Raw genomic sequence first — 14981 nt, forward strand, 5'->3', positions numbered from 1 at the left:
CATACCTGCAGTGCTGTGCAATTGATTGCAAAAGGTTGCACATAAGTGAGAAGGCAAAGTAGGCAATGTCTTCGCAGTGGTGCCAGTAAAAATGAAGAGTGCGGTTGTATTCCAAGTTGTTTTTGCTGCTCCAAAATGACTTGCGACTAATCGTATCACTCTTGGTAAGGTGATGAGATTTTTTTACTTGGTCTACATTAGAGTCGTACAACATTAGCGAGGGAAGTGGCAAAGGTGAAAGGAACATGCAGGGTTTTCCTGGAAACAAAGTTATTAAACGTTATAAGGAGTTGCGTCATTCATAGAATTTGGGGTGGTGGTCCCAATTCACAGAATCGAGAAACTAAGGAATAAAACAAAGCACAAGTTACATGGGGGACTATTATGTATATACTAGCTCAGGTTTTATTTATACATTTCTGGTGCAAGGTAGATTTCTATCGCCACTCAGCATGCTCCTTTTTGTTCCAAACTTATTCTGCATGTGCAACATGCCACCCTTAGTTCCCCCTTAGCACACAGGTGCACTACAGCAAAGCAAGACATGCCAATTCAGGATATCTACTCTGCAGTTGTTGCTTCACTGTAGTACTCCAGTGCGTGCCGAGCAGTGCATATTTTAAAACGTCCGAGCACTGTCGGTGTTCAATACAGATATCATATTGCATAATACGTATTTGAAACGACACGAGATTTCTGGAAATTCGCATAAGTCTACCGTAACGATCTGGTCGTGTTATGTGGCCTAAGCTATCACTTTCAGTATTAATGAGCTGAAAATATATTTTGGTGCACTGTTGGCACAAAATCCTCATTTTGGCAGAATATGGCAGGACATAGTAGAGCTAAGCACCCTGGCACAACTTGTGCAGCAATCGCATCACGAAGACCTGTTTGCGAAGGACAAGAGTTCTGTTTCAAACAAAAATGTTTTATATAACTTTGCCCTAGTTACAAGATTATTGAGACTTCACCGATTTTCCGAGTCGTGAGGATCATAACTACAGAGTTGGCCTCAGTGAAAACGAACAGCCTGTTAGTCAATAAAGTTTTAATATCTATCCAAACACAACAATGACAGCAGACGAAAAAACATCCATCCACTTTTTTTTTTCCACGTTTCTGCGGCGATCCATTTGAAAGTTCTCTAGTCTTTCAGTAGCCACTTAAGTAGTAGTGGCACTCGCTGAGGAGGGGGAGACAGATGTTTATTCGAAGACGCTACCTAGGTAACATAAATTACAAGAAGTGAGCATGATGGGGCAGTCTTCAAAGCAGCATGAGGTCTGGCCTCTCCAGCAGACGCTTGAAGTGCTGCAGCCACTGTGCTCCTACCGCCCCATCCACCACGCGGTGGTCGCAGCTCAACGTCACCGACATCATCTTCACTGCCCTGTACCTGCGGATCAAAAGCAATCAAAATTCAGAAGGGGCACTCTTTTTAATAATAATAATTTGATCTGGGAATATTTTCAATACAGAAAACCGATCCCGTCAAAGCCTGTGACGCTTGTATGACGCGACTCGACAGTCACAAAAAATGTATAATTCCATTCAAACGCCATATTTGTGCGGCAAAAAAAAAAAAGAAAAGAGGATGCTTAAAGTGTTATTTATCTACCATAAAATACTGAGTATCCACCCAAAAGATTAACCGCGAAGCTCGACGCTGATTGGATGGCGGAAAAATCCCGTAATCAACGCTGACTGGCTGACTCCGGTCAGTATGCGAGGTTCTGGGAAACTGCCAGGCTTTAAGACCCGACTAGTGCCAGTATGTTCATTCCAGGAACTGCTATCAAGCTTATATGCCGCGTGTTAAGTTATGTGACGAAGAGCACTGCAAGCGTAGGCACCGGGCTCGAAAATGTTCCAGAGTGATACGGGAACGTTTCACGTGGAACACAACAAACTGCCCAGCAGTTTGCTACACAATTTTGCAGTTAGTTCGCGTCAAGGTGAGCTGAAGTACAGTAAACAACTGCTGAGACGCCCCGGTTACATGCAGACGACGAACGGCACGTTCGCAGAAGCGACTGACGACTTCAGGGAGTCTAGTTCAATTTTAAACTGCCGAGACCAGACTTGCAGGGTTTAAAACTCTCTAGTTTCATTACTATTCTGCTTTAGACACCAGGAATCCTGGCTTCAGTACACACCACTACCCGTTTCAATCTGATTGAGCGTCTGAGAGTCGTACCAACGTGCAGCCGTGTGTCGCTACTGTGTAATGCACATTGAAGACCCCAGGCTAGAAGTGGTACTACACTGGTCTAATATCTCATCTACAGCGGAGACCTCGGACGCTTATTAAGACCAACTGCCTTCCGGCTGTCTAAACATACACACACAAAACAATTATTGCTTCATTAATGACTACATTCTTTAAGTCTTTGCTGGATGCAAACAGCAGACGAAGGATTTGTGTTAATGTATGACCTGGAAATAAGCGCTGTTTGTGCACACTCAAACAGTCACCAACGAGCTCGGCCTAATATCAACCGACAATGTGCGGACATGCACTTGATCAGACGAGGTAGGGTTTTGAACACACTAAATTGAACTGTCGGGCAAGATTGAACATAGTGTGTAGGTTGCAAGTTCGGTGGAGTAATAAATACGACGTCCTTACCCTGTATTGCTGTTTTCATCTGGAACCAAGACGTCTTCTGTGCAGCCGACTGCCAGGATGCAAGCCTGAAAAAGAACGAGCAATGCGCCTCAAAATATTCGCCCGGTTTTCATTCAAGCTACAACATATCCCTGACATCATTGCCACCACTTTCTATAATTTAGGCAGCATTTATCATAATTTTCTGGCGAGACATTTTAATTTCCGTAGCACTGTTAGGCAGAGCAACACAGTAGAATGCACTAAAATTACTTATGGTGTGCACAAATTTTTTCATGCAATCTGTTCTACTCTTCTATAACTCTGGCAAGAAAAGGGCTCCCGTACTAGCATGGTCCTAGAAGAGTACTTCTTTATTCTATGTTGCCGCTGGTCCTAAACCCTAAAAATCTCACTCATTCAGATTCTCTTTCCAACAAATGCCAAATTTTGAAATTCATTTAAAGGAATTGATTACAATGTTTCAACAATACCTGAGGAGGGTTGATGATTGCAGAGAAATTTTTGACTCCAAACATCCCGAGGTTGGACACGGTTATCGTTCCACCCTGCAAAGAAAATATTTGTGGTCTGAAGTCACAGCAGGTTCCATGAAAACCCTGTATCTAACCTGAAACTCGTGTGGCTGTAATTTCTTGTCCCGTGCTTTCGAAGCCAAGTTCTTTGTCTCTTCACTGATGCTCGCAAGTCCCTGCAAAATGGTATGATAACATAACTTTTCGACTGCACAGCCTCGCTCCTGCAACACTCAAAAAGCCGAAATTTTAATCAAAAGACCGCCCAGACTTGTGTCTGTATAACAATGAACTCCCTGCAAAATGTCAACCTAGAGAAAAAGAGTAAAATCCTGCAGGATTTCCGAAAGTACAGAACTGAAGTTTACTAACCTTCCTCGGAAGATTACTGTCGAAACCGGTTAGAGTGAAGTCAACGGGAAATCACTTCCCTATATCGGATATAGGGAAACCACTTCCCTATATCCGCTATTTCATTATAACCGACTTCGGTTATAACGAAGGGCAAAAGGGAATAAGAAATCGTGATCGCTTCGCTGTAGCTGCTATTTCTTTATAACCGGTCTCGACAGTATAAGCATATTTCTACAAATGATTTTGTATTGGCTTGTTTTCTACAACTACATCTGAGTTAAAATGGGTGGAAACGAAATAGAAAGCAACATAAATCATAGGGATCATAAATGGGCAAAACAAGAAACGACAACATCACAGGAGACTCTAATTTGAGGGTCACCACACTCACAATCTGCCACATCGCGCATTCAAAGAACGGAATTATAAGCAAAACATCTTGCAGCACTGCATGTTCATCATGAAAGTAAGTGCACTTATCTAATGTAACACAGAAGGATCCTTGCCTTTTTCTCCGCTCCAAACACAATTGGAGTAATAAGACCTTCGGGTGTGCTCACAGCCATATTGACATCGACCGACTTGTACCTGAAACCGTCGACATATTGTGTCAGTTGTGGGGTGTGCTTGAAACAAGACGCTACAGCTTCAGTGGGCCTTTGGTTAGGGGCCTCATCCGTAAGCAGAAAAGAGGTCATATAAGACTGTTCTAAATGCGCAGCATTTATAGGGCCACGTCTTAGGCTTCGTGCTCGCGCCTGGGATATAGCCTCGATTGCGTCGGGGTGGCACATGATGACCGTCGGGGGTCATCATGTGCCACCACGCACAATTGGGGGGAGGCTTATGGGGCTTCAGCCAGCCCCCTCCTCCCAAATTCATCAGACCCTACAATATACACGCGCATTTCGACAACCTTCCCCCCCTCTGGGCCCCAATTCATGAACATCCCAGCCACCTCAGCCAGCCACCCCTCCCACCCCCACCGAAAAAAATTACTGACTACGCCGCTGGATGTGAGCGATTATAAAGTGCAGTCACATTCCTGATGGTCACATGACATGACATGACAATGTGCCGTCAAAGAGGACCTAAACATTTAATGCATTTAGGGTGCCTTTAAAACATACCAAAATAAAAATCTTTCGTTTTTTTGCTTCAAAATTTGATATTGGTGTAATCGTACAAGCACTGCAACACTTCTGCTTTGTCACAGTGAAGAACAACAGTCAAGTTATTAACATGACTCAAAAGGGGCTCTCGGAGCTGACTTACTCTCGGATGAAAGTCTCCTGCCAGGAGGAGTTTGCCTGCGGCACTTTCTTGCAGGCCAGGGCAGTGGCTTTGATCACAAAGTCATTCACCGAAAGCTTGATGTTCTCCTTCTCCATTGCCTTGTTGAACTCCTCACGAAGCCTGCAGGGGACGGCACGCAAAATGTGCGTTCACAGTCTCCACCCTAGCTGACGACTCAAAACCGTGGCTAGAGGAAACAACCAAAACGTCCGTTGCTGTACGACACCAATGTCTTGACGACATTTTGTATGCGGGTTCACCTAATGTGAGAAACCTGCCTTGTTTACCTTGCCAAACGCTTCCAGTCACGGATAAAGTACTACATGCCTATTTCTTAACACTTCGTAACTAAGGTAAACTTGATTTTGCTCAAATACATACCCTCAAAGTGATTGGCTTGTCCCAATTTTTGCCAGATCAATCATTGAGTCTAGTAAACTTTCACGTGAGAAAAAAGAGTTTTACTCAAAAACGAAGGTTCTTTAAAGTAAAGTTTCACTAAATTGAAGTTTCAGTTCACTGAAGATTTTCTGAAGATCCCGACACTTCACCCAAACAAGGTCTTACGTCACAGCGTTGTTTAGCATTTAATTAATACAATGGGATATTTTATCCACTCAGCTCTGCACACTCTTCACAAGGCTAGCAGGACAGGAACACTCAAGTACAACAGTCAGAATAGGAAGTATTCCCTGGCGGCCCTAGCTGTGTGCAAGATTGCCGAGCGCACGATGATGGTGAGCTTCCAGAGTTTGTTTGCTAGGTGCATTCCACACCATCAACATTGCCGATCTTAGCAACCTATTAATGTGATCTCGTTCTGAGCATGCACTCTAAACAGCACCCACAAATATGGCGTCCAGTAAATACTGCCTATACCGTACTTACTTCATGACGGCGTCCATGTTGATGTCCACCGAGAGGTAGTAATGGGGAATTGTTTGCTTTGACTGGAGTAGTCGTTTCGCGATCGTCTGCAACACGAAACGAGGGTCATGGCAAGACATGCCGATACTTCTCAAATGAACATCGATTTGCCACTCCGTACCTGTCGCATGCTCGTAAGGGAGATGTCTGTGTACTTCGTCCCAGCGGCAACTGGAGCCGCAGCCGCAGCCATCGGCACAGCCGAAGCCAAGTCCTGAGCCACAATTCGACCCCCGGGTCCACTGCCAACCGGGATTTGCTGCATTTTGACGAATAAATTCAATTTAGAATCTGAAGAGGGTATGAAAAAAACAGACCTGCAATTTCAGGTATGAATCAGACTCGCAATGTCAACATCTATGAAATGTTTGTGATGATTAACGTGCCTAACAAAATAGAATTACATAAAAGACAAGGAATGGGCAGAAAAAATAGTGTTTGTCTTCTGTTCCTCTGGCACCCATCACCATCTTTTAATTCGTCCATTTTCTAACTACGTATGTTGAAATATCACGGGTTCAAAGGCAACAATTCAAGGACTCATCTGATGTCACTGTTGTACTTTGTGACAAAGCGGCCCCAGAATATTAATTTAGATATCTCCCTACAACAAGGAACTAGAAAGAACTAACCACATTCTACCTCCATGCTTTACATTCCAAAGACAGCACCATTCTAAGAGCGCACAACAGCATAGGCCCGTTCACACACTTGCGACTCCTTAGAACCGAACACCTTAAAACCTCTTACGACGGAAGAACACACTGACACGCTGGCACCATCCATGCAATGACCCTGCAATTGCATTTCATTGGAGCGAAGGTTTGACGATATTTTGCGAGGTCAAATGTAATTACTACTTATGAGAAATGCTTGTCTCTAACAATGACAAAAGATTTTCAAGCCAAAAAAAAGAATGATGAGCAAAAGAAGTTGAAAATATACGAGACCGCCCGTGTTCCAGTGCTACCCAATAGGTGGTGCCGGTGTGTCCTTTAGTTGTAAGAGATTTTAAGAGGTGTCAAGGCACGCGGTTTTAAGAAGTCGCAAGTGTGTGAACAAGCTTAAAGGGCCCCTGAAAAGAAAAGAAATGTTTTTCTAAAAAGTCTGGTTGGGACACGCGTGTAAACAAATTAAGTTTACGCAAAAAAAAAACGTTTTAGAGCAACATTGACGGCAAGAAATTTATTTGAAGTTCTGCGCGCAATGTCCATGACATACAGGTCATTCCGGAATGACCATCTTGATCGTGAAAGCGAAGCAGATCCACCTCTCCTCCACGCTCCCAAAATGCCGAGAGAAAACAAGTGGAAAGGAGGTGACTGCCGACTAAATCGCACCTCGCATCGTCAATATTGCTCTAATTTTTTTATTTTTTTTGCTTAAAATTTTTTACACGCGTGTCCCAATCAAACTGTTAAATTTCTTTTTCTTTTTAGGGTTTTTTAAGTCTTTTATTAGCTCTAGCACCCACGGTTCTGCAAACCATGCTGTTTCAGTACTGTTTAGTACCAACACTTACAATACTACTACAGTACTAATTACTAGTTATGCTTGCTATACTGCTATAGTCCCACTTACTATGCTACTACAATACTTTCCAATTACACTCATACTACTATACAGTGACAGATTTAAGGGGGGGGGAGAGGTTACCATTTCCCCTTCAGCCATCTATAATGTTCAATTTATTCGTAACGTAACATCTCGTTACACAGGACTCCTCCTCAAGCCAAATTACCCCCCACCCCCCTCGAACCTGACCAATAACTCTGCTCCTGCTAGTACAGTACTACTTACTACCTACAACTTATACTTACTATACTACTCTAGTACTTCTTACTCCTTAGACTTATCATACTACAGTACTACTCATACTTAACTATACTACTAAAGTACTACTTACTAGACTCTAGTGCTACTTACTATTTATACTTACTGTGCTATTACAGAACCTCTTACTACTCACACTTACTCTATCTGTTAGTTATAGCAATGATTTCTAGTATGCAGGTTCCACTGTAGCACAACCCGCATTATGCCCAGTGTCATGACAATATTTGTAACAAATGATACTAACGGCTAGATTGAGGCCTTGTTCTGCCGCCAGCCGCTTGGCAAGGGGACTCGCAAAGAGGCGACCCCCCACTCCCGCGGCCGGAGCACCAGCCATGGACGGAATGGGTGTCGTCGGAGTCAGAGCCGGAGCCGGAGCCGGAGCCGCTGCGGGAGCTGGAGCCGGAGCCGGCGCTGCCGGAGCAGCTGCAGCCTTGGGCTGAGCAGTGGGTGCTGCAGTGCCGTCGTCCACAAAGTCTTTGAAGGCAGCAACATCTGCCTCGTCGTAGACGAGAATGCAGAGGAGCTGCATTGGAAATTACCAAACCAGTCAGTCTAAAACTTGTGATGTTTTTTTTTTTCCTCAGCTTTGAAGAGAGCTGGTAGTTTCTTAAAAATAAGTAAATGAAGGCCAACTTTTATTTCTATGCAGTTCAGCGGTACTGCCACAAAGGTTATGACAAGGAGAGATGTTCTCTTCTTAATTTAGCCGACGCGTTCACGTGATTCAGTTCTCAACAGAAGGTTTAGAGTGCCTTAGGTCGGGGTGCTGTGGTAGCTCCCCACCTTCACAAAGTTTGCCTAGTCATATCTTTTGTATTTACTGGAGGTATTCAAAACTATTAGCCACCTCCTGGTCTGTTTATTCATCATTATTTCAGTCAAACAGTAATCTTTCATTGAACTAAATTCAAGAAAGGAAAAATGAAAAGACAAGACCATGGTCTTGTCAAATTTTCTGATTGCTAATATTTTACTGGGTCCTCTAATACTCTAATAGAATTTATAGGCTCCTTGCACTGACGTCACATCGCATACTTTTGACCAGATGTAAAAGGCAGAGAGGGAAGCTGCTTTTGTAAGAAGTTTGAGTGAGAGGTCAATCTTCTATAATCTTCTGGGAGGAGAATAGCGACCTCTGTGCATATCTGGGAGGCACAAAGGAGGATCCTGATAAGAGGGGAGCTCTTCCTTCCCCTTTTCTCTGGAGGTCATCTGAAATGACGTCATGTGCAAGCCACGTGTAATACTCTGATTGAACACACAGCAATCCAACTAGACTCCTTACGTTCCACTACCGCTCCAAATACTCTACCGGGACTTGTAATAACACAGCAGAAAAATGCCTAATGCTTTACTTGGGCTACAAACACTCCTTAGGGATTCCTCATACTTCACAGGGGTTCCTAGCACTCCACTGGGATTCCTAACACCCCAGCTGGGGTGCAAATACTCCAGAGGAACTTAGAACACTCCACTAGGGATGTCTAATACTCCAGCTGAGACTCCTAAAACTCTGCTGGAACTCCTCATATTTCACAGACACTCCCCTAACACTCCTCATTGGGACTCGCAATACATCACTGGTAGAACATGATATCCCATGGTACCTTGCCAAGAGGGACATCTTTGGTGCCGGCCGGGATGATGATTTTGGCAAGGTAGCCCTCTTCGGGGGTCTCGAAGCCCATTGTTGCCTTGTCTGTTTCGATTTCGCACAAGAGGTCACCCTCGTTCAGCTTGTCCCCTTCCTTCTTCTCCCAGGAGATAATCGTCCCCATCTCCATTGTTGGGGACAATGCAGGAAGCAGGACCCTCTGGTGGTTGGGAAGGTCTGGCAAATCGAAACAAAGAATACATTACAAAATCCAAGTATAGAGAGAGGGCTTGAGAGAAGCAGATGAATGGGGCACCCCCAAGTTTCATAATTAGAGTTCTGTGTTTTCGGGCTTCATTTTTTTTTTCGAATTTGAAAACGGTTTTGGGCGGTTCATCTTTTTTGACACTGATTCGGTGTTTTCCGGTGTCTATTTTTAGTGGCGGACAAGAAATACGGACGGGCATTAAATGGGGCTAACTTTTAAGAAAACATGACATGGACGTGGGATTCCCCATCGTCCAGGGATCATGCGCGTGACAGGAATACCTAGAAAACGTCCCAGACTCCCAGTAATGATAATATAGGAAAACAAGCTAAGGGGTCTGGTTCTCAAAGGAAGAGGCTGCCTTGCGGACAGTTCAGTGCAGGCCGTGTTCCCCGTCAAGACAAAATAAAGCTGCAGGTAAAGATCCCTTTCCGTAAAGCTGGGGTTTTTCTTATTGAAGGAGTGCTCCGATTCCAAATTTGTCGGTCTTCCTCAATTTTGATGACACTGGCTCAGGAAACCTTTTGTGATTTATTGATGTACACCAATAACCCGGGACCCAATCTCATAACGGTGACTAAACACCGGCCTGTTGTAGATTGGCTGGTGTTGAAATGGTTGAAGATGTAACTGTAACTCGGCCAGTGCCGTCTGCGATCAAATCTTTAAAAATTGTTCTCCCAGTTTCCCGGAGATTGCACAAGGCAACTAAACATCACAACAGAATGTGACGCTTTAAGAGCAGAGAGGGAACATTGGGAAAATGCTCTTTCCTACATGGTGTTGGCACGGCTAACCCAGAAGGAGTAGCCAAACGGCCCAAAGCAGCCGAGAGTGAACATATGTCTCAGTAGATAGATAGGACGAGGAGACGAGATATACAACGGAAGAACAGCGCCAGTTGGAAAGATGCTTCATTCTGTCTTCATCCTTTCCGTTCTCTTGTAAGTCTGCCTAGTTTAGCAGGTGTCATGGTAAAGATGTGTAAATGAGGAAGATACATGACATCAAATCACGCGAGATGACTGATTGGCTAGTGGTTAACATTGTTATGAAAGCAATAAAAGACGAGCGATTCAGCCAATCGCTTGAGGACCTGCTCAGATCACGACCAGAACAAACGTGTCTGTTGGCTTCGTCCTGCGGAAGCTAATGTCTTCGGCAGGAGCGCCGCTCCGAAATGACCGGCAGTTTCCTAACCCACACGGCAGACCGTTGAGTCGGAGCTCACACATCCAGTGATGCCCCAGCGAATTGACCTTTAGGCCACGGCACCTCATCTGGCTACACCTTGTAGACTAGTCAGCCCGTGGGCAGTCTTATAATACTACAGTCACGTTGCCGAAGTAACAAATATACCATTGTGTCGTGTAAAACTTGAGATTGGAGACGAAAGATGGCCGAGCTTGGGACGTTCCCCTCCGGTCTCTTTTTCTTCGACTTGAAAAATCCTTTTTTTTTTCTCATCACTGACTTGGGATTAACACATATGATTAACTACCACCCGCCGCACACTCAATATTTTTTCATTAAATATGCTACCTCCACCTGAGGTTCCAGCGGCCATTACGAAATGCAGTACATAAAGAAACAATCAGTCGTTCCAGTGTATAGCCTTAATTCTTGCAATGACAACTTCTACGTATTAAGATATTGCGGGCTAAAAGGCTCAAGGAAAGTGGTTCAGAAATCGACTTACTGCCCGCACTGTATGACCGTCGCTGCACCTCTTTTCTCCATTGTTTGGACCACAGTGAACTGTTGCTGCTCCTAAGACCCGGCGTTCCATAGCTGAAAAAAAAAAAAGAAAAATAAAGGCACTGATGAGATCACGGTTGATTTCTCCAGAACCGGGATTTCAAACCAGCGATCGATCTCAACGCGATAGCAAGGTCAATGTTTTCTTATTCAAATTTCGTTTCTGTCGGTGCATTTTCGATTCGAACGTAACGGTTATAGAAGAGGCTATCAATCAGGCGTTTTGATGAGTATTAAAAAAAATTGTCAGGCCCTATTTTTGCCCAAGAAAGTTTTAAACGTGACCTTTCATAACAGGCCGATAGGTTACCGGTTACCTGCGATTGGAGGTTTTCCCGTGGTTTCCTGCGGTGCACACCCTCGCGATTTGCACCAAACGGTGGGAGCGGCTGCAGGCACTGCCAAGTTCTTGGCGTATCAACAACACAGTCCGAAACATGGTGAATTTTTGTCCTCTGGGTCACTATTTTTTTTAGAGGAAAGTGACCGACGCCAGCACCGATTTCGGATGGCTCGGATACGACGGTAATGTTGGAGAGGGCACGGCACACGTTGATCTTGTTGATCACAGAGGGCGACAGTGTCACTCACGTAAATGTTTCCTTTATTTATTTAAAACAAATGAAAACGTGTTATTGCTATTACAGTAAGCATAAAACTATTTGAAGTCGTAAAATTAAGAATTTCACCACTTGGTAAAAAGAAAAGCAACATATACCTATCCTGTTAAAAAAAAATAAGCCCAAATTATATATTTTTAAATAAATAGCTAAATAAAGCTGGTAAAAGCAGCCTATTACCAATGTGCATAAAAGTAGCAAAGAACTAAACGAGTACTAGACTACTTTAAAAAATCGAAAAAATCCGAGAAATCCCTGCATGCAACACTGCGCGCGTTGCATGGTGGGACATGGAGAGGAGTGGCGCATGGTTTCGATTTCGATTGCCCCGTTGACGAAGTAATGCTTCTCAGCACTGCTTGAAAATAAAGTTAGCGCTCATTTGCATTGCACCCATTCATATTTGTGAGAGCCCGTGAAACACGGACCTCCAGCGGCCGTAAGGACCTGCATAGAAAAAGTAAGGCCTGTCGCGTCCCATACATTTCTGCGAATTACGCTTCTACTTGTTTCCTTTTGTTTACCTCCGCACAAACTCTAGAACGACGGGAACTCCAACAAACGTGCCCCAGTAAACATTTAAGAAAAGTTAAATTTGAAAAAGCATGCACTGTATTTGGTCGTGACGGGATGTCGCGAATTGAGGGTGCCAAATCGAAACCGAAACAGTGGTGAAAAGGTACCCAAGATGCTTTGCGCTGCGCTACGCCGCTAAGATCGCAAGTTCGGAAGGCGTTTTTCTGAGCTTACTTTCTTTCCCGAAAAATTGGGAGTTTATTTTTGTTTTGTTTGATTCCCAATTCTCCGAAATTCCGAGCTTAATTTCACAGTGCTAAAAGAAATAATGTCCCGGTGTAAACGTATGCTAGACAAAAGAATAAACAAGCAAAAAAACTTTCAGCCTTTCCACTCTGGTGAAGAAGGAAGACCAAGCCAAAATTAAAAGCCTGCTGCCATCTATGAGCGACGGTGGCAAACAGATACATAGCTTGCCGCCGTCGGTCATAGATGGCGGTAGGTGTCCAGAGTTCGGTGTCTTCATTCCTTTGTGGAAGACACGATCCTGGGGAAACTAGCCCTTAACAGCTTTGCTGTAAAAGTGCTTGTATCAATTAATATTTCTTCAGCTGGATTTGTCTCACGACAAAAGCTGCACATAGTCGCTGGGAAGCTTGTATTCATCCCATCCTATCCATCAACCACACCGAGGTGGTCCCCATAAGGCTCATCAGGATCGCTAACTGAGACAGTCGATGTCCGCTTCTATGCCTCGCCTTTACAGAGCGGCGTGGGACCTTTCGCTCTAGATTATTATATTAACTCTATGCTCCCGACAGAAAAGCTTGGTACCCCGACTAAGGGTTTGTGGGCTGCACTTCGTGTCAGGTGAGGAACCTCTTTGCGATTGAATAGGACAAGACAATATTCTGAAAAGTGGTTATACAAAGACAGCTCTACGACTCTACGGCACTACTGCTGCCGCAGTAACATGCCGAATGCCTCCAACAAGGTGCCAAGGCATTGATAGCAGGCGGCAATGTTGGCTTCGAGTTCAAATCTAACCGGAAGTGACGTAGGTGCAAAAGGCCTATGGCCAACGTTATTAGATTAGCACAGTTACGGAACTGCTCATAGACGCTGCTTGCACGAGCAGTACCCCCCCCCCCTCACACACCACGACTTGCCTCCCGTTGTCCGACGCGCCGGATGGCTGCTACGGTAACTGTAGTGTATTCTATGGAATACATACGTTTCTAAGCATAGCGTCTAGATGGCATTCTACCATATTCTATGGAACACACAGTTTGTAAACGAAAATCTAGATGGCGCTTCAAATGATGCGAGGCTAAGCCCCCCTATCTTGGAAAAAGCAGCGCCATTCATTTTTGTGGAAATGCTCAAGACATGTGCTGCGTGCCACTTCTGGGAAGAACATGGCACCTGAAATCTAGCTCAGTGCTGCGCTATGCCGCCACAATCTTCCCAAGGGCTGCACGTTGCACGTACCTCTTGCACCGACACACTACTTTTAAAACATATAGGGGCTTTACGGGAGGCCGTGTATTAGGAGAGTTTGGCCATTCATTGGTTTGAACAGGCGAGCATTTCGTGGCCAACCACAGGCCACGAAACAGCTCCTAGCGGTGGTCATGAGCTCTAAAATTGCGACTCCTCTAATTTAAGCTGTTTTAGCGTCGCTAGAGTAAAAAGGTGCAGTTCTTGGTGACTGAAAACTTGGCGCATATGAGGTTTTCGTCACGTCCATATTCAACGGTAGAATAAACAAATGTGCGCTCCAAACCAGAGCAAACTACATAGTTGCGATCATTGCTGCTGCGAGATTGAACGCTTCTATTTTACGCTTTGAATGTTCGATATTGTGATGTCGAGGTCTGTTGTTTGGTCGACGCTTTATTGCACTTTTAGTTTATGCTCTAACCGCGAGGGGAATATTCAATGCTGGTGGCACCCTTTGCTCTCCCATTGGCCAAACTCTCCCAATATATGACTCTGTGAGAGGCGGACTGAAGTGAGTGAGGGGGTAACCCCTCCACGGGAGTTCCACAACTGAGGTAATCTAGTAATGTTGCCTATGGCTAACAATAGTAGATTAGCTCAGTTACGGAAGTGCTCATGGACGCTGCTTGCACAAGCAGTAGCCCCATCTCACCACCACTCGCACCCCGTCGTTCGACGCGCCAGACGGCTGCTATGGGAACTGCAGTGCACTCTATGGAATACATATGTTTTAAAGCCCAGCGTCTAGATGGCGTTCCACTGTACTCTATGGAACACAGTTTTGAGACAAATCTAAATAGCGCTTCAAACAACTGGAGTGGACTGAAGTGAGTGAGAGGGTACCCCCCGCCACGGAAGTTCCAAAACTCAGGTAATCTAGTAATGTTGCCCATGACTAACGTTACTAGATCAGCTCAGTTACAGAACTGCTCATACACGCTGCATGCACGAGCGGAAGGCGAGTCGTAGTGAGTGAGGGGGGCTCACTCACTACGACTCGCCTCTCTTCATACGACGCGCCGAATAGCTGCTATGGCGACTACAGTGTATTCTATGGAATAAATATGTTTCGAAGCACAGCATCTAGATGGCGTTCCACCATACTCTAAGGAACACAGTTCTGAGACGAGAATCTAGATGGCGCTTCAAACGACGGAAG

At 44.7% G+C, this 14981-nt stretch overlaps 1 protein-coding gene across 1 annotated transcript; it reads right to left on the reverse strand.

Moving 5' to 3' along the window:
- Positions 1-1036: 1036 nt before the first annotated feature.
- On the reverse strand, positions 1037-11774 carry LOC8038202 (dihydrolipoyllysine-residue acetyltransferase component of pyruvate dehydrogenase complex, mitochondrial). The gene is made up of 12 exons (XM_040216254.3): positions 11501-11774; positions 11125-11216; positions 9171-9394; positions 7805-8086; positions 5846-5983; positions 5686-5771; positions 4777-4917; positions 4008-4089; positions 3243-3323; positions 3106-3180; positions 2633-2697; positions 1037-1399 (listed from the first exon to the last, which is right to left on the reverse strand). Exons 1-12 carry the CDS (start codon positions 11620-11622, stop codon positions 1270-1272), a joined length of 1518 nt encoding a protein of 505 aa, XP_040072188.2. The 5' UTR covers positions 11623-11774; the 3' UTR covers positions 1037-1269.
- Between the last annotated feature and the right edge of the window lie 3207 nt (positions 11775-14981).

Source organism: Ixodes scapularis, unplaced genomic scaffold (assembly GCF_016920785.2).
Source record: "Ixodes scapularis isolate PalLabHiFi unplaced genomic scaffold, ASM1692078v2 PGA_scaffold7__128_contigs__length_106722199, whole genome shotgun sequence".
Taxonomy (NCBI): domain Eukaryota; kingdom Metazoa; phylum Arthropoda; class Arachnida; order Ixodida; family Ixodidae; genus Ixodes; species Ixodes scapularis.

Coding starts and splice junctions, on each gene's coding strand:
- LOC8038202 (XM_040216254.3), bottom strand. CDS start 11,622: ATGTTTCGGACTGTGTTGTTGATACGCCAAGAACTTGGCAGTGCCTGC. Junction 5,772..5,845: donor CCCTTACGAGCATGCGACAG/GTACGGAGTGGC, acceptor TTCGTGTTGCAG/ACGATCGCGAAACGACTACT. Junction 3,324..4,007: donor TGTTTGGAGCGGAGAAAAAG/GCAAGGATCCTT, acceptor ACCATTTTGCAG/GGACTTGCGAGCATCAGTGA.